The sequence below is a fragment of the Amphichorda felina genome, assembly GCF_050947745.1.
Source record: "Amphichorda felina strain 45539 chromosome Unknown scaffold_4, whole genome shotgun sequence".
NCBI lineage: Eukaryota > Fungi > Ascomycota > Sordariomycetes > Hypocreales > Bionectriaceae > Amphichorda > Amphichorda felina.
The window spans coordinates 2,156,102-2,178,434 of record NW_028145046.1 but is presented as its reverse complement, the minus strand read 5'-3'; the positions used below and the strand labels follow the sequence as shown (position 1 = coordinate 2,178,434).

Here is a 22,333-nt window from a genome sequence, read left to right as displayed (position 1 = left end):
CGCTTTTGAAGCACTTTCGAAGCCGCTTTCAGACCAGCGACGATGGGCAGGCGTGACCGAGCACGAGCCCCGAAGGCTAGCCGAAGCCGCTGGAGACGGGGCCCACGGGGGCGCTGGCGGATGGGTATCGGTACCTAGGCGGCGGGGCTGCCACGGGAAATATGGGTCCCCTCGATTGCGTTACTCTTGGAGGTTTCCCAATACGGGAACTGGCAGGCAACTCTTGCTGCACATGCTCTGGCTTCTTTCTAGCTCAACTCGATGACTCCTTCCAGGAACAATGCGAATTGGGGCCATCAGGGTGTCGTTTTTTCTACAAAGTTAGTACGACTACGAGTAGCAGGGAAGCAGCAATCACCACATCATCAACTCGCCTCCTACAATTCGGCCCAAACCCCTCCAAACTTTGCATCCCGATCTCAATCATCATGCAATGTAGGTCTGAGACCGTCTGACAGCCAGGCACCAGTTGACTGGCAAACTCGTAGACCAGGTTGTCAGGTCAAGCCGATTGAACTCCCCCTCCAAGCGTGTCGCGCACTCGGCCGCCATTAGTGCTACAGCCAGTTGGCAGTGTGGCACTTGAAGACGGTACGCACTTCCTGACCTTGCGGGGAATGTTGAATTGGGTTGTTGACTTGTCTCGGCGGTTGCCGGATCACAATCTCCGTCAAAGATCACCTGTCTATCCCAAATGCATGGAAATTCTTGGAAATCGACCTCACCAACATCACGATTTCACTCGATCGCGATGGATATCCATGCCCTACGCTTGAACAGGTGCCAACTTCAAGTAGTCCTAATGATATAATCACCCAACATGCATCGCCAGCACCATGTGGAGGGAGGCGACCGAGTTTTTTTTTTCTGCTTGCTGCTTTTCGTCTCCGTCGCCGTACACGAAGCACAGGCACACGGGTCTTCCTCCTACACACCTTATTAGTTCCACGAGGCGCCCAAGCCTCCATCCACCACACCTAGAGCGGCTGCGGAATCCGAAATGGAATCAGCCACCCCGGAACTCTCAACCGCAATCATCCCTGGCGCCCACTTGTTGCCCGCATCGCGTGTTCCTGAAGCCGTTCTGGATCGGGGTCTGCGTGGGCTCCGGTGCTGCCACGTTTGTCGAATGGCTTCCTTTTCCACTCATTCCGGGGTGCCTGGTCCTTATCTTGCCCATCTTGTGCGATCTGGACCCTGAGATCCGGCACCTGTCACGATACCATTACCTAACACCCAGCGCACGCACCATCCCAAACTATCGCGTCACGAAGCCATGAATCAGGTGTATCAGCCCGAGTTAATTCAACCACTGTCCTTGTGACTCTCCCAGCAGCTCAGATGGCCCAAAAACTTCTCAGGGCCCCTGTCTAGCTCAGTAATTCAATCCCAAGAATAGCAGAGGGCTCGTGGAGCTCTCCACCACAACTTGTCCTGGTTTGGCATTTGGGTGGTTCAGGGCCAGTCCAGACCGTGGCGTGGACTTGACGTTTGCACAAAAAAAAAAACTCGCTGCAACCCGACGATCCCCTTTGCTCGGAGCTCCATCGGACGTTCCATTGCTTCCGCGAAGCTCTCATACCCAATCGACGGATCATGACCTAGAGCTCTCCCACGAGCTCACACCAGAGCGAGCAGACCGCCTCCTTCTGCAAGGCCAAAATTTACCTTTAGAGCGGCACCCAGCCCCGTCATGGCTCATCGTGAACCTTGGTGGTCCATGGCAACGGCAACAAGGTACGTACCTCAGTGAAGGAAGATTGGCAGCGAAGACGCCGAACACCGAACCAGAGAACCCAGGAACATAATAGGCGAGGGGTGGTGATGAGCCAAGTTCCGTGATGTTACTTTGCAAACTGTCAAGCTTTATAATACTACGTACGTTAGCTGGGCAGCAGCTCACAAACAACGCCACATCGCAAACATGACACTGCGGCATCACCCGCAGAGACCCTGTTGTTTCAAGTGAGAGAATCCGGGGATCTCTGTCATGCACCTTCATTGGAGCGAGGCCATCCCACTCACACTGGGACCGCCAAGATGCATTCATCGGGAGAGGCAGCGCTGGATAGACTAAAAAGCTAAACGCCAAAACGGACAGCCGCTTCTGCACCTACAGCCTGCGGGGACCGCGCCAAGTCGTTTGGGATGCTGCACCCCGCGACTCAGGACAGCTCCAGGATGGCGTCCCTTTTAGCCTCCCTCGAATTATGCAGCCCAGCCATGGACATCATCGTGAACTGCTTCATATCTTCACATCACATCAACCCGGAGTCATTTCAACATCCCTTGCCCGCCTGACCCGACAGGCACACCGTATTCTTCACGCTGTCTTCCGCTCCCCCAAGTTCCGAGTAGACAGGCAGATTCTGCCCAACCTTCTCCGATATCGCTCTCGTACTTCTTCCAGAAACACCCAGTTCTTCCAAGCTGGAAGAGCGATGCCCCAACAATGGCAATCAGCTGGAATGCAATCCCAGTTATCCACGGGTTCGTGACAGCTTACCATCCAACCACCATGGGCTCCCCCACCTGAAGTACAGTACATCCTCCCACCCTGAGCCTCCCAGCAGCCCCAAGTGGAGTTTTCTGCCGCAAATTCGCCATCTCTCCCACCATATTGCAACTTAGAAACAGGGAAAAAGGAAAGATTCGTCTCGAGTCTGTTTCGTCACTCCCGCGTTCCGTCATGATGATAATAAGCTCAAGTTGCTCAACCGCCTTTCTTCTTCAAGCAGCTCAGAGATCTTGGAAGCCGACTCCACCCACACAGGGTTGGTACCTGCACAAACTGCCTGTCGATCCCTGCCTTAGGCTTAGCGCATCCCACCACGCCCTTCCCTTCCTTCGTCCACGTCAAACATTCAAAACCCCTATTTCCCAGCATTACCACGAGCCAGATGTGTTGTGAAAGGTTATCACACCATCCATCCCTTATTGTACGACGTTGTACGAACAACGGTAAGGATTCTGGTAATTACCAAGCAGTCGTGATTATCAATCTCCCTTGACAAATCAGTCTCCCTGACATGCACGAGTTGGTTACCTCGTTCGTTCAACAGCATGACGAGACCACCAACCTAATAGTAGTACTATGTAACATGCTGGAAGATTTCGTCTTTCCCGACGACAAGTCGGTGTGAATATGGACTTGGTCTTCGACGCCGTTGACTTCAGCAAAAGAGTCAAAGGCATGCAGCTGAATTCTCATGGCTCCTTTATCCAATGCTACCAATTAATATCATCATTGATGCGAATCAAGTACGAGTATGAGTACTAAGTAGGTTGTCAAGATTCAATGTCTTATATTCTAAATGCCTGCTCTCTATCTGGTCTATTATACATTGCCAAATCCCAAATCTCCCAATACTTAAACTCTTTATATACGCCTCATCTACTGCGTATATGCCACCTGCGACTAGGCAGAGCTCCGGAACCACCTAAACCTTGCAGTTATTTTTCCAACTAGCAATAAGCATTACCCAGCACAACACAAACGAGGCCCGTTTAGTCATGCCATGAAATGTACAGCATGATGCCCGCGCCCAGGGCGACGGCCGCAAACTGGACCAGCGTCTTGCGCAGCTCTGCGGCCTTGTTCTTGCCCGTCTCGAGCAGCTCGGGGATAACGGCCACAGTGCCCACGTAAAGGAACGTGCCCGCCGTGAATGGCAGCAGCATGTCGCCCCAGGTCTGTCACTGTCAGCACAATCCATGACTCTTACAATGCTTGGAGGAGGAGTAGTAAAAGGGCACAATAGGGTTCCACTCACCAGGCTCGTCCCCCAGAGACCTCCATTCCTGGGCATGACATCATCCGCCGCGCCGCCCGCGCCGCCAAACTCCTGGACCGCAATGCCAATGAGCGTGCCCAGCAGCGCGCCCACAGCCGTGATGAACTGCGACCCCATGGCCGCGCGCTTCGAGAAGCCCGACTGCACCAGCAGAGCAAAGTCGCCCACCTCGTGCGGGATCTCGTGGAAGAAGACGGCCACGGTCGTCGTAGCGCCGATGGTCGGCGACGCGTAGAAGCTGGCCGACATGGCGAGGCCGTCCGTGATGTTGTGCGTAAAGTCGGCGCTTAAGCTTTATGTTAGCAGAGCTTTCGAAGTTCTATACAGCCGTTCTATCGTGCCAAAGACCTACATGAGGTTGAGGTAGCCGCCGAGCTTGACGCTCGGGTTGATCTCCTTCTCGACGACTTCTCCGCCCTTGGACTGCTTGCCCTTGGCCCCCTTTCCCTTCTTCTTGCGCGACTTGGCCTCGCCGTTGAATGCCACATCAGTGGCAGAGGTCTTGCCCTCGGCCGCGTCGTCGGCCTCCTCGTGGGCATGCGAGTGCCCGTGCGAGTGGTCATGCCCGGCACCACCCGTCGCGATACGCAGACCCTTGTCCATGGCGACGAACACCATGAATCCAACCAGGATGGCCAGCCCCAGGATCAGGTTCCTGTTGGGCTCGACCAGGACGAGTCTGATCCGCTCCGGGTCGTCCTCGCCGAGGAAGATCTCGGGCAGCAGGTGGAAGAGGGTGTCACCCAGCAGGCCGCCGACAGCGAAGGAGACCATGACGGACAGGGACGACGGGTCGATGTCGGTGGGGCACAGGGCGAGCAGGAAGTTGGGCGGGCCGGAGATGTACAGCGTGGCGAGGAGGGCGTTGACGGCGGGGGAGCCGGGGAAGAGCACGGCGAAGAGGCGCGTCGTCATGGAGGACGGGGCCGCGGCGAAGCGGGCGCGTTTCGCATCGTTGAGGTCTTGGACGATGGGGCACGTCTGTATTATTATCATATATGTGTTAGAATACTCTCGTTTTTGCCCCCATGGATTAGGAGAAGTTGTCTACCTGGAGCTGCTCATCGAGCTCCTCGAGGCTGAGGCTCTCGGCCAGCGAGTGCTTCGTGGCATCCTGCGGGGCGGCGATGGCGCCGAGGACAAGGAGCGACAGGCCCAGGGCGATGAACCCGAGACGACGCGTTGAAGCCATTGTTCGGAAAGGTTGGTGGATCGCAATGGCGGTTGTTGCGATGGAAGGGGAGGACAGTTGTGCAATTTAGAGGGACCCTTTTTGGGGGGGTAAGCAGGAGGTCGTGGGCCCGCCGTCAGAATGCCTCTGGTTCCCCGAGTGGTAGACACTACTACCCTGCATCACGAACCATGCTCTAAAGATGGAAAAGCATTCCGTGTTACCAATTTTAGGTATCAATTAGTTTCCAATGGTATTATTCCTAATTTTCTCAGTTTACAAAGACAATACAATACGTAAGTGTTACTATGTGCCAATAATTAGGCACCCAGTCAAGTTACCAAGTGTATCCGTAATATTATTGCCCTCTCACATGTGTCTATCTAACATAGTTTTTTTTTCATCTCTATCCACCCATCTATATCAAGTCCTAAGGAGCGTATCGTAAAAATCAATTCCGTCCATCCATCCGTCCATCCATCCATCCTATTCACGCCTTGTATCCATCCGTAAAATACCCAATTTCCAACCAGCCTTGTCCATGTCAAACGCCAGATACACATACAGCCATGTCCAATATCTAACCATTAAGGTTAGGTTAGTTTACATGAGCCCGGCGGCCAGGACCATGGCAATGACAGCGGCGCTGATAGAGCTGAGCTTGTTGCTGCCCGAGATGGGGGGCTCGGCACCCGTAGGAGTGCTGGCGCCATTGCCATTGGTACCCGTCGGCAGGATGGAGCCGCCACTGGCAGTAGGCACCAGGGCAGTCGGGGCGCTACCACTCTGGGAGGGCGTGTTCACGGAGGAGTTGGCGAAGCTCGAAGTCGGGACGGGCTTGGGAGCCTCCTCGTGGGCCGTGGGGACCTCGCTCGTAGGGGCCTCGCCCGTGGGGACAGGTTCGACGGCCTCGGTTGTGGAGACGCTCATAGAGGAGCTGGGCAGCTCGTTAGTCTGGGCCTGGGAGCTCGAGGCCGAGGCCGAAGCAGAGGTCGAGGACTTCGGGACCGGGGCCTCGGACTTGGTGGAGGACTGGGGGGTCTTATCGCCACCATCACCGCCGGAGGAGCCATCGCAGCTGAGGTCGTAGAGGGGCTTGGTAGTCAGCTCGCTGCCAATGACACCGAAGCTGGGGTTGGGGGTGGTGGGCGCCGAGTCCTGGAAAGTGTACCACCAGGTGTTGGTGGTGCCAAACAGGGGGCAGCCGACTTCCTCCCAGAAGGTGCGGGCGTTCTTAGGGGAAGCGACGGCCTCGCCCGACTCCTTGCCGCTGACGGGCCAGCCGGTCTCAGTGATCCAGACCTCACGACCACCGGAAGCAGCCTTGGTGTTGGCAAGGGCCTCCTGGAAGAGGCTGGCACCGTTCTCGATGCTGTTGGGCTTGGTGTTCTCAAAGTAGGCATATGCGTCCATGCCGAGCCAGTCGCAAGCCTCGATGAGGGCCTGGTTTGAGCTGTTGGCGTAGGCGGTCCAGGTGTCGACGTGGCCGATGGGGGCGTTGCTCAGGCAGGATCCCTTGACGGTGTTACGGACACGGCTGATGTAGTTGACCAGAGTGTCGGGGTTGGCGCCAGGGTTCTCGCCATTCTGGATACCAGTGGGCGAGATGCGGTAGAGATCCTCGCTGCCGACCGAGATACCGGCGACCAGGCCATCGAGCTTGTCGCAGTACTGGTCAATGGTCTTCTGGAGAGCCTCGATCTCGTTGTTGAAGGCATCCTCGCCGGCTGAGGCCCAGAGGCCAAAGAGCATGCTGGTCTTGGTGCTGATGGCGGCGGGGATGGCCGAGATGGGCTCATTGTCAGTGTTTCCTTGCTGTTTTATTGTAAGCGTCTGTCCGTGCTGACCTTGGTGAAGCCAAGGGGTGTGTAGGACTGATAGCACTCACAATCATGGTGTACAGGCGGGCACTGGTGAAGGCGCCATCGGTGCCCTGGAGCCCGGCAGCAGTCTTGAACTCGGCCTCGAAGTCAGACTGGGACTTGAGGGCGCCGTCAGAAAAGGTGGCGCCATAGTTGAAGCCCTGGAAGGCGGCATTGGCCGTAGAGGCAGCCGCCGCAAGGGCGACGAGACTGGCAGAAGACGGCATATTGGATGTAGTCTGGCCTCGTATTATACAGAATCCGGTGGGAAACGACAGGAATGCGCTGGCTCAAGCGAGAGAGAGAGCCAAACGGGGGGATGTGATATACACGTAGCCGTCAAGTGTACGGGGGAGATAAGGCGGCAGCGAGAGACGTAGGGACAGGAGAAGGGGAAGGGGGATGACAGAGGGAAGGCACAGAAGGATGAAATACCTTTGACACCGGATCCTCTGGATACGAGCAGGACGGGCCCGATCCAAGCCAGGCAGGGCAGGCAGGGCAGCCAGGCCAACCAGACCAACCACAGGCCAGCCAGGCCAGGAACCGGCGATCCGGCTTTGTCATGTTGTCAGGTCCCAGCGTTTCCGGCGGTGCTGGCCTGGGCGCATACGCAACTGCACAGTGGGTTGGACGAAGCGCGAGTCGTGGCGTGGCGACCTCGCAGGTGGGCAAGCAGGTCCAGCAGGTCCAGCAGATCCACTGCAGACCCCCAGCAGCGCCAGCGCCAGCAAGCTGACCAATCATGGCTGGCGAGTCGCACATCTTCTCCGTGACACTACCGTGCCACTACCGTGCCGGGGTCTCAGATTTCTGACGGCGTCGAGTCTGTTCAGAGCTGTCCAAGTTCCAACACTGTCGCTGGACTCGCTGGCCCCATGGCTTCATTCCCGATTCGTTCCAATCGCTCCCGGCTCCGCCCAGCCCGTCTAGTCCGCCCGGTCCGCTGTGCTGTGCCGCTGTTGCGCTATCCCAAACTCGCACGTGTACAACAAGCAACTCGCCGAAAATGTGTCAAAACAGCACCAAGAGGGTCACCACCCCCCCCCCCCCCCCCCTAAACACAGTTGCACAGCGGGGCTGTGTGTGTGTGAGTGTGTCCGCGCCTGCGTGCGTGTGTGTTGTAAAACTCGGGGCCTGATTGAGGCCTGACTGTGATCACTTCGATGGTACGATAGCATATAAGAGGAATGAGGCTTCCATCCTTCCTCGTCGGAAAATAAAATAAAACAAAGTTTCAGCTTGGGCCGGCTGAACTATCGCGACATCGGAGCTAAAGGTACAGATCGTACGCCCAGGTACCTGACCCTTTAGGTAGGCAACACCAGCAGCTTGACTTACACGCCATTGTCCCCAAAATCATCAATCGCTTCGTTCAGCAAGCACCGCAGTTGCGGCCAGAAAAAAAACGAACTGACTCCCTTGCCTGCAAAGCCCGCAATTCGGCACGGTCCGCACCACCCCTGCTGCATCTCAAGGGACTGCCGATTTTAACGTACGGGTCCGGACTCCGGAGTACGGATCCCTCCCCCAGACACTATTACCTCAACCCCAGCCCCAGGACCCCGAGAAACAGTGTGAGAAGATTATAAACCCCTCTGTTCCCCCCTTCGTCGACATGTGCTGCCTCAACTGCTGCAAGGCAGCTGACCTAGGCACCCATGACTACTGCCTCGAGTGCAACTCAAACCCTTGTTGTACCAGCAGCTTCACCGAAGACTGGGTAGCTGCCAGTGACCAGGAAAACGTCCAGAATCCAGAATCAAAAGACCAGGCCAAGGGCAAGAAACCAGACGCTAAAGACCAAGAGAAAGACGGCAGCAGGGATAAGAAGGAGCACAGGGGGGACAAGGAGGAGACCAAAGAGAAGGAAAGTGAGACCAGGGAAAAGGTTGGGACTGCTCAGTAAAGGCAAACGACCGTATCACCGGCCGCCAAGGGCGGAGAGGCGATCCATGTACAAAACAGCGCAAACCAAGGCTTAATTGAATGCAATATCTACAGTCTTGACTCCTATAACAAAGTTTTACACTGAAGTCGTCCTCGTGAACCACCCTCGGCATCTTGTCCACACACCATTGCCCACAATCATTCTTCGTCCCAACTAAGCAAGCAGCATGGCAACCAGGGGCAAAGCCGCCGCCCACATGACTGGCACTGACATGATGGCGGAATCCTCCTCGTCCTCGCTATCGTCCTTGGACTCTTCAGCCTTGGGGGTGCCACCGACCGAAGCGTCATTCTTGCCGCTCCAGTTGGCGTCCTCGAGGGGCACAACCGCAAGGTTCTCAATGGGGTTGCCCTCGACGTCGGCAACGTCCAGCGTCACGTTCCAGCTGTCGATCTTGATAATTTGGCCAACGGGCTTAGGCTTAATGCCATTATCGATGAGCTTCTTAGCGCCGGGGGGTAGCGCGGGTAGGGTAAAGTTGTTCATGAAGCCCTTCTCCTTGATGAGGCTAGGCTTGCATTCAACCCACTTGTTGTCCTTCGTGGCCTTGAGCGATTGAACATCCTCCCAGGTGATCTTGCCGAGTTGCTCCTTGAGCTGGGTGTAGTCATTCAGAAGCTGGGTCTCCTCCTTGCCGACCTCGACAAGACCGTAGTCGTTCTTCTCCTGAGTCCATTCGTAGACGACACCACCAGAAAAGGTATTGTACATGTCATCACCGTAGATGGACTGGGTCTCGGTCCACCAACGCTCAGGGGTCTCGTTGCAGCCGTACTCGCTGAAGAAGACGGGGACAGGGCTGCCCTCGAAGCCCTCGACAAGGTCATCGAAAGAAGAAGTCTCAAAAGTGGCCTCCTTGCCACACCAGCTGTACGAGTTCAGGGCGAAAAAGTCGGCGCGGCTCATGTCGTCCTCCTCACCATCAATAGAGCAAGACACGTAGTTGTAGGTATCCCAAAGGACATCACGGACATCAGCGGCCGAGTATCCGACGGGAATCTGACGATCGATGTTGTTCTTGATGTAGTTCTTGAGGTCCCGAGTGATGGCGCGCATGTACGGGGGGACGAACTCCGCCGAGGGGAGATCGTTGATGATCTCGTTGCCAGAGAAGAAGAGAAGGGTGTTGGGATAGTTGGAGAAGGCCTCAACGATGGCAAAGGTACGGTTCAGGTACTCAGCGTAGTAGCTAGTCCAGGGCTCAAAGGACGTGATTGCCTCGCCAGGAAGAGGAGAGTTGACGTCAATCATCATGTACATGCCAGCCTGTGGAGAATGTCAGAGGTATTCTCCCAACCGTAAAATGTACCGTGCCAGAGTGTAAACCTACAGCATTGAAGATGCTAGCACACTCATCGTGGTTGATATCGGGGCCCAGGTTGTAAACGCGAATGGCGTTGATGCCCAGAATCTGCATCAGGGCGGCGTCTCGCAAGCACTCTTCCTTGTGGCTGAGAGGATCCTTTCCAGTCTGAGGGTCGTAGCCAGCGCTGCCGCCAGGCTGGTAGGCCATTCCAACAATCTGGAGCGCCTGGCCTTCATCGTCGACAAATCGGTTGCCCTCAATCTTGAGAGGCTTGAGGGCCGCAACGGCCGTGGCACAGAGCGCCACAAGCGCAGAGTGCATCTAGAGAAGACATCGGGTAAGCTCATGCCAATATCCTAGAAGGTCGGGATGTGGCGGTATCGGTTGTTATCGTTGGCCCCACGTGACCAAGTCAACAGTAGTGGCACGGATCTACAGTCTCGACCGCGTTGGGCAATTCGACGGGCAGACTTACAAGCATGGTAGGAATTATTGATTCCACAAAATAGGTGAAGAAAACAGGGCAGTACTAAAGTTTTGGACTCGGCTTCGCGAACGGTACGTCGTGGAGTATGAGTGCAGATGCTGTCGTGAGAATTGAGGATCCCAGGTGTCGGGTGAGTTGGTAAAATGCGCAGTCGAAAAAGGCTACAGCAAACGAGCAGTTACGGCGATGAATTGCCTGGAAAGAGTGACAAGAAGGTAAGCAGACGTCAACTGCAACCGCCGACAGACCGAAAGAGCGTGGTGAAGAGGGGGAGCGAGGCTAGGAACGAGAAGGAGAGCGACGCCGGGAGACTTTCCTTTAAGCAGGATGCCACACTGCAATGAAGGGGTATATGGGGTGGTGTATGGGACCTGGACATTGGACCCAGACAGCCCTGAGGCCCCTGCCCGACTTGGGCAATATGGGGTCAACGGTCCGTCTGCGACACGCCATTGGCCCTCGGGCCATGGGGCGCTGTTGCACCTGCCTTTAGCGCACAGCGGGATCCAGCCTCGAAGGCTCGAAGCTTCGCAGCCTCCAACAATGAAAACTGCCCCCGTGCTTTAGAGTGGGAAGCCTCCCTTGCCTCATTTCCTTCCGATACGTTATGCTTCTCTTAGCATTGGTTCACGTCTCCCTTATAGCGCCCTCGACGGGCCATGACGGCATGAATCCACACTGGAAAATGCGACGGTTTAACGATGGAGGCCACCCTGGTCGCTTGGCGAAATAAGAGCACCTGGTATTCTTCGTGCCCCCATAATGCCGAGGACAATTGAAGCGGCTACAAAGCAATCAACACGAAGCAATCTCAGCCGCCAAGACGCGCTCACCGTCTTCGACGCAACCTCCTTTCTCCCCCACTCTGTCGGCATGCCAAACGCGCTGCGGTGTCTTGACCACCTTAAGAAGGCCATAATACTCGTAGCACTACATGATTGTTTGTTCTTCTCGTGGTGGCCAGACCACACGGTGCTAGAACCCATGAAACACATCAACTGCGCGATTTGTGTCTTGCGTGCCTGACCTGACCTCCAAGTAACCATGAAGATCTCCCCGCTTGGAGGCCGCCAAATCTGTGCGCCAAGAACAATATTATTGTTTGACGAGGTGTTCGCGATGCAATCTCGCCTCGCCCAAGAGTGTCAGTCTCGTATTGATCACGCAGGCGGCAGGCCCAGACTCGAGCTCGGATGTCTAGCTGCATTGTTTGTAGGTGTATGTATGTACGAAATGTGCTCAGTACCTACATAGTAGCGAAAGCAAAGCACGGTCTACTCGTACGAGTACAAGTAAATCGCAGAAGCTCGACCAGCAGGGTTAGTAATAAGTGACTAGACCTCGATTGAAATGGGTAGCAATAATATGAAACACGTTGTGTAGAAGTTGCCCACCAGTGGTGGGTGGCCCGGGAATTCTAGCTCCTTTTGGTCAACTGCTCCCACCCGTTCTTGCCTATGCAAATTCGGGCAGCTTTAGGATGCTTTGGTGTGTGGGGCATCGCCCACGGGGATCCGCGTATTGGTCTGTTCTGATGTAAGCTGTCACGACGGAGGATTCGTTTAACTTTGGTGGGTAAATTCCTCTGGGAGAAAAGGCTTTAAGGTGCCCGAATTTGATAAGTTTGTATTCCAAATACAGGTTATTACGGTACGGATCGGGAGCCCAAGACTTTTTGTAACGCGAAACCCCACACCGCATATGGTAGTACAGGCACGTGATCTCCGTGCATCTCGTAGAACTCATCTACGAGTACAAAACTTAGACCGAACGCAGATAGCTTGGCACGTCAAGCTTCAAACTTACTTTCATCATTACCTGCTCAGTTATCTTTTGTACTGGAATTCTGCTATACTTTTGACAGCAACCCTCGTACTCGCACTGCATTTAGCTTTGCCTTTGTCATTCCACCAATATTGGCCCGCAGGCTAAGGTAGCACGTGACTACTCTATTCGTTTTGAAGATGATGGATCCGTCACCTCTTCTAAGTAGTCAGGGGGGCAAGAATCTAAGGATCTCCTACGCATGCCTTACCTCTTAATACGTACGCGGGAATCCTAGTCTATGCGTATTTACGACTGTCGCATCCTGTGATGAAGCAGTTGATTCTGTGGGATTACTTCTATCCTATGTACTCGTAGTTACCTTCGCGCGCGTTGGTCAAGGGGCTATCGCGACGGGGCGGAACGACCGTATCAAATCTATCGCGATTCCCCTCCCCTTAATCAGCCATCAGGTAATGGCTTCGTTGGGGGGCTGGTATAGTATACGTACGTACTATAGATCTACTAGTAGTACGAATACGTGTATGCAAAGTATAAAACTGAATGGCTGATCCCCCTCTCCCCAGTGGTCGAAAGGGGCTCGTGGGGTAATATTCACCGCCTTCCATTTTCATCACCCCACACGTCCAAAACGCATCAGGCACAAGGCACATCCACAACGAGATCTTGTGCCTCCTCCAACAAGTCTCCTCTTCCATGACTCTACGATTCCTGGCCTCGAGCTTCACCTTTCCTCGGAACCCGCCAAAACGCCTCTTCAGCAGCATCATGGCTACCTGTATGTTACCACCTCTGGACTGTACCGCCTAGCCTACTAACCCACGCGACAGCTCTCCTCGACCGCCGCCCGATTGTCATCTCTGGCCCCTCTGGCGTCGGCAAGGGCACTCTCTACAACCGCCTGCGCGAGAACCACCCCGACTGCTTTGCCTTCTCCGTCTCCCACACCTCCCGTGCCCCGCGCGAGGGCGAGCAGGATGGCGTACACTACCACTACGTCTCCATGCCCGAGTTCGAGGACCTCATCGCCAAGGACGGCTTCATCGAGCACGCCATGTTCAGCGGCAACCGCTACGGTACCAGCAAGATGACCATCGAGGAGCAGACCAAGAAGGGCAACACCGTCCTGCTGGACATTGAGATGGAGGTATGACACAGCGGATACCCTCAAGGGTAATATGTGACTGACAGCGCTGGGACAGGGAGTTAAGCAAATGAAGAAGTCTGGCATCGACGCACGATATGTCTTCATTGCGCCGCCAACCATTGAAGCTCTCGAGTCTCGCTTGCGCGGCCGCGGCACCGAGAATGAGGACAGTGTGCAAAAGAGGCTACGACAGGCCAAGGAGGAGCTGGAGTACTCCAAGGTCCCTGGTGTTCACGACATCATCATTGTCAACGACGACTTGGACACGGCATACAAAGAGCTGGAGGACTTCGTGTTCAAGAAGCCGTGAAGCGCCCACCGACGCCATACAGTCAAGCCATACGCGGCCCCACCACCGAGAATGAGGACAGCATTTAAAAGAGTTTAGACAAGCGCAGGAAGAGCTACAGTGCTCTAAGAATTTTGGTATTTAGAATATCATTGTTATCAACGGCAACTTGGACACTGTATATAAAGAGCTAGAGGACTTTGTGTGTTCAAGAAGCCGTGAAGCAATTGCCAATGCCATATCGGCAGTCAGGCCATACGCGAGCGCGATACTGAGAACGAGGACCGTTCAGAGGAGGCTCAGACAAGCGAAGTTTCTTGGTGTTCACGACGATTTGGACACACAAAGAGTTAGCGGTGAGCTTGTCACAGCCGCGTATAAGATGTGCTCACGGTACAAAGCTTAGGGCTCAGCTTGTTTACTCTGCCACGGATCACTATAGATGGATTTTGAATTTCCCAGGTAATAATGAAATAGAGTTACAAGACGCCAACATCTAAGGTAGATTGTGGCGTGAAGCTGCTTGATGCAACGTGTCTAACGAGTCGTACCCAAGAGCCACGCTAGCGTGTATGATATGATGGTTGTTAACAACAATCTGGAGGATGCCTATAGCCAGTTGGAAGAATGGATTCTTCGATTTGGTTGATATATACGTATGATTTTTCCACAGGTGTTAGTATCACGCGTTACATTGGCCTTGACCAACGTACGAGTACTGAAAGGTATTATCCATAGACGGGTACGGATAGACGGAGCATGCTACGAAGGTGGCTGCAGCTGGCGTGCAGCTGGCCTGTGCCTTGCCTGAACCTGGCCTACACCCGCCTAACAGGCTACCTCCACACCACCTTGCAGCGCCTAGCACCAACCCTGCCAGCGGTCTAGCTGCAACGGGATTATAGCCATCTCGCGTGGCTCAGGGGTTGCTCGAGCCTCGAGATTTTCGATGCGAGGACCATGTCGCCTGGCCCAATGTGATCAGGCATACTCCGTACTTTGTGACTTTGTGCGAATTATTGCTGCTTCATTTCGCGATACCCCCAGCGTCGCCAATGGTCTCTCGGCTTCCCCTGACGCTCTCCCTTCTCCCATCGGCTGGCGCGTAGATGCTGATGCCATCGCTGCTCCCCTCCGGCCCCCCAACCGACCTCCGAGCTCCCGTCGCCCGTTCTCGAATTCCGCCGCAGGTCTGAGACCTGACTCCCGTCCTCTTCTCCCTTCCCCTCCCAAGCAACGGCGCTTCTCCGACCCTCCGACCCTCCGAGAAACGGGCCCCTCCCCCCGGCGACTCCAATGCCCTGGCAGCCGCTACCTCGAATCGCGTTCGCCGTCGCGACCTACCCCTTCGCGCCCTCCAGCCCCGCCGACCTCCCCCTTGAGATTGGCGATGAGCTCTACGTGATCGAGGAGACGGCCGACGGCAACTGGCTTCGCGGCTACCTCGTCGCCCCGCCCAGCCTGCTGGCCGGCCTGACCTCTGTCAAGGGCCAGACCCTTGAGGCTAGAGTCTTTAGTGGTATCTTCCCAAGGAGCTGCGTTGAGGTCCGCGAGATCCTGGGCGAGACCGATGAGATCGACGACAATGACGACGCGAGCGACGACTACGCCGTCAACGGCAGGCCACGCAGAACACAGAAGAACACCCAGCCTGGCAGGACAAAGAAGCCACTCCGAGACCAGCCAAACGGCGCACACGCCACGCTCTCCGTCCCGGTACAGAGGGACCCCAACGCGCCACGACCCGCCGCGCCTGTGCCCATGCTCAAAGTTGGAGACGAAACACCGACATCTGCCTCGGAACCCCTGATTGACGAGATTGGCTCGTGTCTGCGCGAGTGGCATTCGACAAACCTGCACGAGCTGCTCCTCTCACGCCAGTACGAACGCCTCGACCAGCTCTCGCAGCTCATCAACGGCCTCAACCTCAGTCGGCAGCAGTTTCTGTACAATGTCCTAACCGCGCACGAGTTTGAGCGGCTCCGCGAACAAACAGTCTGGGACCTGGTCACCGTCAACAAGCTCTGTGGGGGCGATGTCATTGTGCGGGATCCCAACGCCCATGGCCGTGTCTTGACAGGGGACGACTCGGCTGTTGAGGTCACGAAGCTGCAGTCCGTCATGAGCCTCCTCAACGAGACGCCGCACCCCGCCATCGAGCCGACTGCCCTGCATCACCTCTTCCTGGATGTAAAGGGGTTCGCCGGCTCATCCACAGAGGACACATCCCTGGCTTTCCACCTGGCCAGCAAAGCGCCGGGCAACAGCCTCACCAGGGTGTCTGAGACCTTTAGCGTCGACGTGAACTCAGGTGGAGTGATAGGGAGCCTAGCTCATCACTCCCTAACACGCACGCTGTTTGCGGACCTGTCGCCGCAGGATATAGGAGAAGGCCCCTCGTCCGATTCCGAACTCTACCTCGTCGTCAAGGTCGTGGCCTCGCAACAGATTGCCTCGACGAAGCCCCTCTCGAGAGCGGGGACGGGGAGCCAGGCCAGCTACAAGGACACGGCCAAGTCACCCACTTCGTCCGCCCCCAAGGCTTCCAGGAGAAGTCTTATGTGGGGGGGTGGCAAGACTACGCGAGCGCCCTTCTCGCCGCGAGGCAAGATGGAATCTGTCGCGGAGCGAGTCGACGAGCAACCTTGGAGGAGCAGCGCAGAATCGCGAGATAGTCAGGGGCCTCCCAGTACGGGGAGCTCCAGGAAAGGGGCCGCCGCGAACGATTTCCAGACGGCCCAGCGAACCATTGGAGTAGGTATCCTGAGGCTAGACGCAATTGTTAAACAAGAGGAGGAAGCCGAGCAGGTTATCAACATCTGGTCGCGATCTTCAAGGTCCGTCGCTGACAAGGACCGTGGCGACGAATGGGAGCCCATCATCCGGGAAATCATGGACAGCCCCATGAGCCACTTTGAAAAATCCAAGAGAGGCGAGCGTCTCCAGGTGCTCCTCAAGGGCTTCTGCCACCCAGATGCTGACGCCCTCATCAAGGCCACCCCCACGCTGCTTTCCGGTGTGGACAAGACAAACCGGATGGGCTTCTCTGGCGCGCCGTCCAAGCCTCGATCCGACATATATCTGACCATCAACCGCGGAGCCCTTGCCAAGCAGAACCTGCTCTCGAGGTATGGGGGCAGCGCCACCCCCATGTCTGCCACTATTCATGGGTCGAACTTCCAACTCACAGTCGAAGTACGGCGCAGCTCTGGGGAGCGCATAGAGAACTGCATCTTCCCGTCATCTAATAGCGACGGCCTGACCACTTACAAATCCACATCCGTGGAAAGGGGCGAGTCTTGGGGCCAGACCATCCGGTTATCGCTGGCACAGTCGGATGTCTCAAACGCCCATGTAGTCATGTTTCTGGCCGACATGCCTGGCCCTCCGTTTGCCATCGCGCACATGCCGCTGTGGGACCAGCAAGCCTTTATCCGCGATGGGTCGCATGGACTGCTCCTTTATAGGATAGACGAGCACACATCGACGCCACTACCAGGACCAGTCGGCAAAGGCGGATACCTGTCCCTCCCCTGGACGCCTCGTGGCAAGGACGAGCGATCGGCCGAGGTGACAGGACCTCTCGCCGTCGTGGGCGTAGACACATATCTCTGCAGCACCAAATTCTCTCAAGACCGCGTTATCCTGGGTCTCCTCAAGTGGAAGGATACGCCTCGGGACACTATTGCTGCCGTCTTGCGACAGCTCATCTTTGTGCCGGAGATCGAGGTTGTCAAGCTCCTTAGCGACGTACTGGATGGCCTCTTTGGAATCCTCGTCGAGCACTCGGGCAACGACGAATATGAGGACCTAGTCTTCACCGCGCTGATTAGGGTACTGGGCATTGTGCACGACCGGAGATTTAACCTGGGACCACTCGTCGACCACTACGCCGAAAACAAGTTCAACTCCCCCTTTGCCACGCCCTGCCTAGTCAGGTCGTTTACGAGACTGCTGGAGCATCCCACCGAGCCAGAGACGGCCCGCAAGCTCCGTGCTACCCTCAAGGTTGTACGGCATATCCTCAAATTCATCACGCACGCCAGAGGCCAGCAAAAGGCCAAGGAGGCTGGGATAGGCATCACGTCGTCCACGCAAGGGTTCAGCCGCAGCCTACGATCTATTTTTAAAGCCCTGGACGCAATGATGCGCAACTCGGCCCCTGTCCTGGTCGGCAGCCAGACACTCGCCGTCCAGCACTTTCACACCTGGCTGCCCGAGCTTTCGGGGCTCCTCACGACCGAAGAGATTCTGCATATTGCCATCGATTTTGTGGACTCGTGCACCGATGTGAAGGGCAAGTTGGTGCTGTACAAGCTCATCTTAATCATTAATTATTCAAAACTTGACCTATTTTCACAGCCCGAGCAGAGGTCGGTGCTCGTCGCCAACACGGCTCGATGGATCACCCCCCACTGGGGATATGCCGAACAGATCAACGACCAATGGCGGGCTCAGATACGGCTGTGCTGCTCCGTGCTTGCAAGCCAGGTCGACTACCTGGGCCTCGAAATCCCTGACCACATCCCCAAGATCATCGACTCTTACCTCGCTATCTTGGCAGTAGAACAGAAACCTCGCAATCGTCTCTCGCTCCTGTTTCCTTCATCGTATCCCTTCCCTGCCAAGACCATTCCCGGCGAGTTCCGGCACGATGAGGCCCTCTCTGAGCTCTCGGCCGTGCTCTCTGCCATGTCGGGGTCCTCGGCAGGAATGCAGCTTGAGTTGGCAGATGATGACCTCACGAACACTCTGGAGAACCTCCTCCAGGTCCACCTGAGCATTCTTAATGGAGAGGCATTCCCCCAGGACTGGCTAAGCGTGCGAATCTACCACCACAAGTCCACCATGCGCACGCTGCAGTACGTTGCCGGGATCATGCTGGACACGTTCATGCCTGAGCCTGACGACGCGGAGAGCTTCAACACGGAGCTGTGGAAGCTGTTTTTCACGACCCTTCTGAAGCTCGTGGGGAGCCCGTCGCTGGCTCTCGAGACATTCCCTGAGCAGAAGCGGAGAGCCGTCTGGAAGATTGCTGGCGATGTGAGAGAGCACGGCGCAGAGCTCCTCCGGACGACCTGGGAAGCCATTGGCTGGGAGGCTACCCCTGAAGAACAGGAACGGTACGGGGTGGCCAAGGTGGGCGGCTACCAGGTGCAGTACGTGCCTACCCTCGTGGGGCCTATCATGGAGCTATGCTTGAGCGTTCACGAAGGCCTCCGCAGGATGGCAGTGGAGGTGCTACAAACTATGATTGTCAGCGAATGGACACTGAGCGACGATCTCTCGGCCATCCAGACGGAGATGATTGACAGCCTGGATCACTTCTTCAAGACTAAGCCCCTGACGGAAAGTATCGTCCAGAAGCTGTTTGTCAGCGAGCTCTTGGAACGCTTCGAGCCCTTGTCCGAGGTCCCTGACGAACCTCTCTACGCCGCCTTGCAGGAGCTCGTCGGCACCCTAGATGAGTTCCTTGATCTTCTGACGGCGGTTCACAGCGCCGACAGCAGCACTGAGGCTTCCCATCTGATCAGCCAGCTGAGGCTGATGGAGTTCCTCCGCGATATGCAGAAGGAGGAGATCTTTGTCCGCTACGTCCATCAGCTGGCGGCCTTCCAAGCCGAGTCGAGGAATCACGCTGAAGCTGGTCTTGCGCTGCGCCTCCACGCGGATCTGTACGAGTGGGATCCCACCAAGCACGTCGGCGCCCTACCGGAGCCCGAGTTCGTGCCGCAGACGGCATTCGAGCGCAGGGAGAAGATCTACTTCGACATGATCAAGCACTTTGAGGAGGGCGAGTCGTGGAGCAACGCCCTGACCGCCTACAAGGAGCTTCAGACCCAGTATGAGTCGAACGTGTTTGACTTTGCCAAGCTGGCTAGGACGCAGCGGGCCATTGCCACCATCTACGAGACCATCTCTAAGAGCGAGAGGACGACGCACAAGTACTTCAAGGTCGTGTTCAAGGGCCTGGGCTTCCCTGCCAGTGTTCGGGACAAGGAGTTCATCTACGAGGGTGCCCTCCACGAACGCGGGTCTGCCTTTACGGACCGCATGCAGGAGCAGTATCCCAATGCGCACATTGTCACCAATGGCGACGTGAACGAGGTCGAGGGGCAGTATCTGGTCGTGTCCAACGTCACGCCCAACCGTGACCTGACGCACCAGGTCTTCCAGCGCACAAAGGTGCCCCAGGTGATTCGTGAGTTCCTGCTGTCCTCACACCCTCAATCCTTCTCGGTCGTCACGAAGCGCGTCACGTCCGGCCCCGTGCACGAGCACTACTCTGAAAAGACCGTCTTCTCCACGGCGGAGCCCTTCCCGACCATCCTGCGTCGGAGCGAGATTATTGAGCAGGGCGCATTCAGGCTCAGCGCCCACGAGACGGCGCTGGAGCGCATAGTGCGCAAGACGCAGGAGATGCATGCGCTGGAGCGCCGGGTCGCAGATGGTGATGAGGAGAGTACACGGCTGCTTCTGGAGGCAGTAAGCGTCTCAGTGAACCCCCTTTCCGAGAGCAGTGTTGCCTGCTACCGCCAACTGCTGCCTCAACGGAAGAGTCAGGATGAGGATGACAATAACAACGAGAATGGGGGCAACGAGAACGAGGATGAGGACGAGGACCAAGATGAGGAGGAAGAAGAGGAAGAGGAAGATGACGACGAGGATGAAGAGCTGGGCCCCCAGGATACTGCCATCAAGATGGCTCTCATTGACCATGCCATGGTGGTCAAACGGAGCCTCACGCTCTTCTCTCGAAGCGAGAATGCACTCCTCTCCCAGCGACACGAGGAGTTCCAGACCTGTAAGTAATCCCCTGGCATGTCAACGAACCAAGGTTAACCATCTCCCTTCCCAGACTTTGAGAGCACATTTGAGCCAGAGATCGCCATCTTCACACCACCTCAACCACAGCGTAGTGCCGCCCATAGCGTCACGCCAACGTGGAGAAAATCATCGCCGTCCAACGGGGGCAGCACACCAACACCAGACATCTCGTCCGTCATGAACGGCGTCAAGACGGAGGAGGCAGCTGTCGTGCGGCCCATATCGGTGCAGCCGCGCAACACGCGCCTCAGCTTCCTCAACATGCGCAAGGCATCGGACCCGCCACGCGACCCAGCCCATGTCAACGGCGACCGCGACGTGCCAATCAGTTCTCACGGGCGTAACATGAGCAAGGACAAGGACACGGCGCACCGCCGGACCAGCTTCTTCCGCGCCCCGCCGGCCGGTGATCTCCGCCGCGCGGGCACGGGAGACCAGAGCCACCACTCCTACTCTGAGGGCCGCCGGCCCTCGGAGGCGTCTGGCCGGGATGAGCAAGCTTCCGACGGCGGCGGGGCCGGGTTGACCAAGAGGGGCAGCGTGCGCAAGAGGCTGAGTATGCTCAAGCTGGGCAAGAAGAGCAGCAAGGCGGCCTTGATGGGGAGCTTGGACGAGGAGTAGGACCACTACTTCCGAGCTTACTTCAAAAGGTACAACGTCTCGTTTGAGGGACCAGATCTAGGTCGGAGATACCGACGACACTCGAGCGGGTGAGCTGGGATTGAAAGAAGCTGGCGAGAAGCAAATATGTGGGAAATGTACATGGGATCAGCGGGAAGCGGGATGGATAATGCGGCGGTACATGTGATACCTTGGCCTGGCCTCTTATTTAGTAGTTTGTTTCGTCCTTTTCTTCTATGATATGTATTCTTGTTAGAGTGTATGTAGCTTGGTGTTCTGGATACCAGGAGCGAGTAACTATTAGTGCATTGCGGCGAGCCGGCGGGATCTCCTTGTTCGAGTGTATTGTAAGTTTATATAAATCATATGTCATATACTGTCATATATCATTTAGATGTCAGGGCCGTGTTGGCACAGATGATACCCATGGGTGCAAAGCTACGAGTGCAAATCAGATGAGGTCAAGTCTAGAGTGCTGCTGGGCACTCCATGCTGTGTACGAATACGAGTAGTACCACTGTCCTATCACTGCCCTACAGTGAGTGCACTGGTAGCTCCAGGCACACTGTAGTAGTGGTGGTTGAACTTGGACCTCGCTGCACCACTTGTGGGGATGCAGTTACTACATTATGTTCCGTATTCGTACAGAGAGGTAATATTGACTACCCCAAACTGAAGTCAACCCAATGCGCTCGCGCCACAGATTCTAGATGCAGTAGGAGGGCAGATGCAGTGTTACGCATGGCACTACCCTATTCATCGCAGTATTGTCCATGGCAAACCTGACATACCTAGGGTATGCGCAAGACCACAGCTGTCGTCATGTCCACCCACCTGACCGCATCGCATCATTTGTATGGCCATGTTACTGGCCATGACACACCGACGGTAGCAGTCGTGATATTTTATGTTATGTATGTCATTGCTAGTATGGAGTCAAATGCTAAATCTACGTGGGTACACAATAGATTCACTTGACCCTCGGCCGATAATTCCCACCGCCGGTCTGGATCAGACAATGATGTGATACTGGGGCGGTGACGTCTTTTTGTCTCAATGCCGCGCAGCAAACATCTATTGAATGATGAGAGA

The 22,333-nt window shown here is 56.0% G+C and overlaps 6 protein-coding genes across 6 annotated transcripts; 3 read left to right on the top strand and 3 right to left on the bottom strand.

The window, feature by feature from the left end:
* Positions 1-3,507: 3,507 nt before the first annotated feature.
* ACO1O0_004467 (Zn(2+) transporter YKE4) lies at positions 3,508-4,986 on the bottom strand (the record flags this gene model as incomplete). The annotated part of the gene is made up of 4 exons (XM_083193906.1): positions 3,508-3,693; positions 3,774-4,086; positions 4,147-4,775; positions 4,846-4,986. 4 exons carry the CDS (start codon positions 4,984-4,986, stop codon positions 3,508-3,510), a joined length of 1,269 nt encoding a protein of 422 aa, XP_083050854.1.
* A 582-nt stretch (positions 4,987-5,568) lies between these two features.
* On the bottom strand, positions 5,569-7,054 carry ACO1O0_004466 (glycoside hydrolase superfamily; the record flags this gene model as incomplete). The annotated part of the gene is made up of 2 exons (XM_083193905.1): positions 5,569-6,780; positions 6,854-7,054. The coding sequence occupies 2 exons, from the start codon at positions 7,052-7,054 to the stop codon at positions 5,569-5,571; spliced, it is 1,413 nt and encodes a 470-aa protein (XP_083050853.1).
* Positions 7,055-8,445: 1,391 nt separating this feature from the next.
* On the top strand, positions 8,446-8,736 carry ACO1O0_004465 (uncharacterized protein; the record flags this gene model as incomplete). The annotated part of the gene is made up of 2 exons (XM_083193904.1): positions 8,446-8,504; positions 8,535-8,736. The coding sequence occupies 2 exons, from the start codon at positions 8,446-8,448 to the stop codon at positions 8,734-8,736; spliced, it is 261 nt and encodes an 86-aa protein (XP_083050852.1).
* Positions 8,737-8,931: 195 nt separating this feature from the next.
* GAS4 (Glucanosyltransferase-domain-containing protein) lies at positions 8,932-10,565 on the bottom strand (the record flags this gene model as incomplete). The annotated part of the gene is made up of 3 exons (XM_083193903.1): positions 8,932-10,044; positions 10,109-10,405; positions 10,560-10,565. The coding sequence occupies 3 exons, from the start codon at positions 10,563-10,565 to the stop codon at positions 8,932-8,934; spliced, it is 1,416 nt and encodes a 471-aa protein (XP_083050851.1).
* Positions 10,566-13,124: 2,559 nt separating this feature from the next.
* Positions 13,125-13,813, top strand: GUK1 (guanylate kinase; the record flags this gene model as incomplete). The annotated part of the gene is made up of 3 exons (XM_083193902.1): positions 13,125-13,134; positions 13,187-13,503; positions 13,559-13,813. The coding sequence occupies 3 exons, from the start codon at positions 13,125-13,127 to the stop codon at positions 13,811-13,813; spliced, it is 582 nt and encodes a 193-aa protein (XP_083050850.1).
* Positions 13,814-15,088: 1,275 nt separating this feature from the next.
* DCK1 (guanine nucleotide exchange factor DCK1) lies at positions 15,089-21,241 on the top strand (the record flags this gene model as incomplete). The annotated part of the gene is made up of 2 exons (XM_083193901.1): positions 15,089-20,597; positions 20,652-21,241. 2 exons carry the CDS (start codon positions 15,089-15,091, stop codon positions 21,239-21,241), a joined length of 6,099 nt encoding a protein of 2,032 aa, XP_083050849.1.
* Between the last annotated feature and the right edge of the window lie 1,092 nt (positions 21,242-22,333).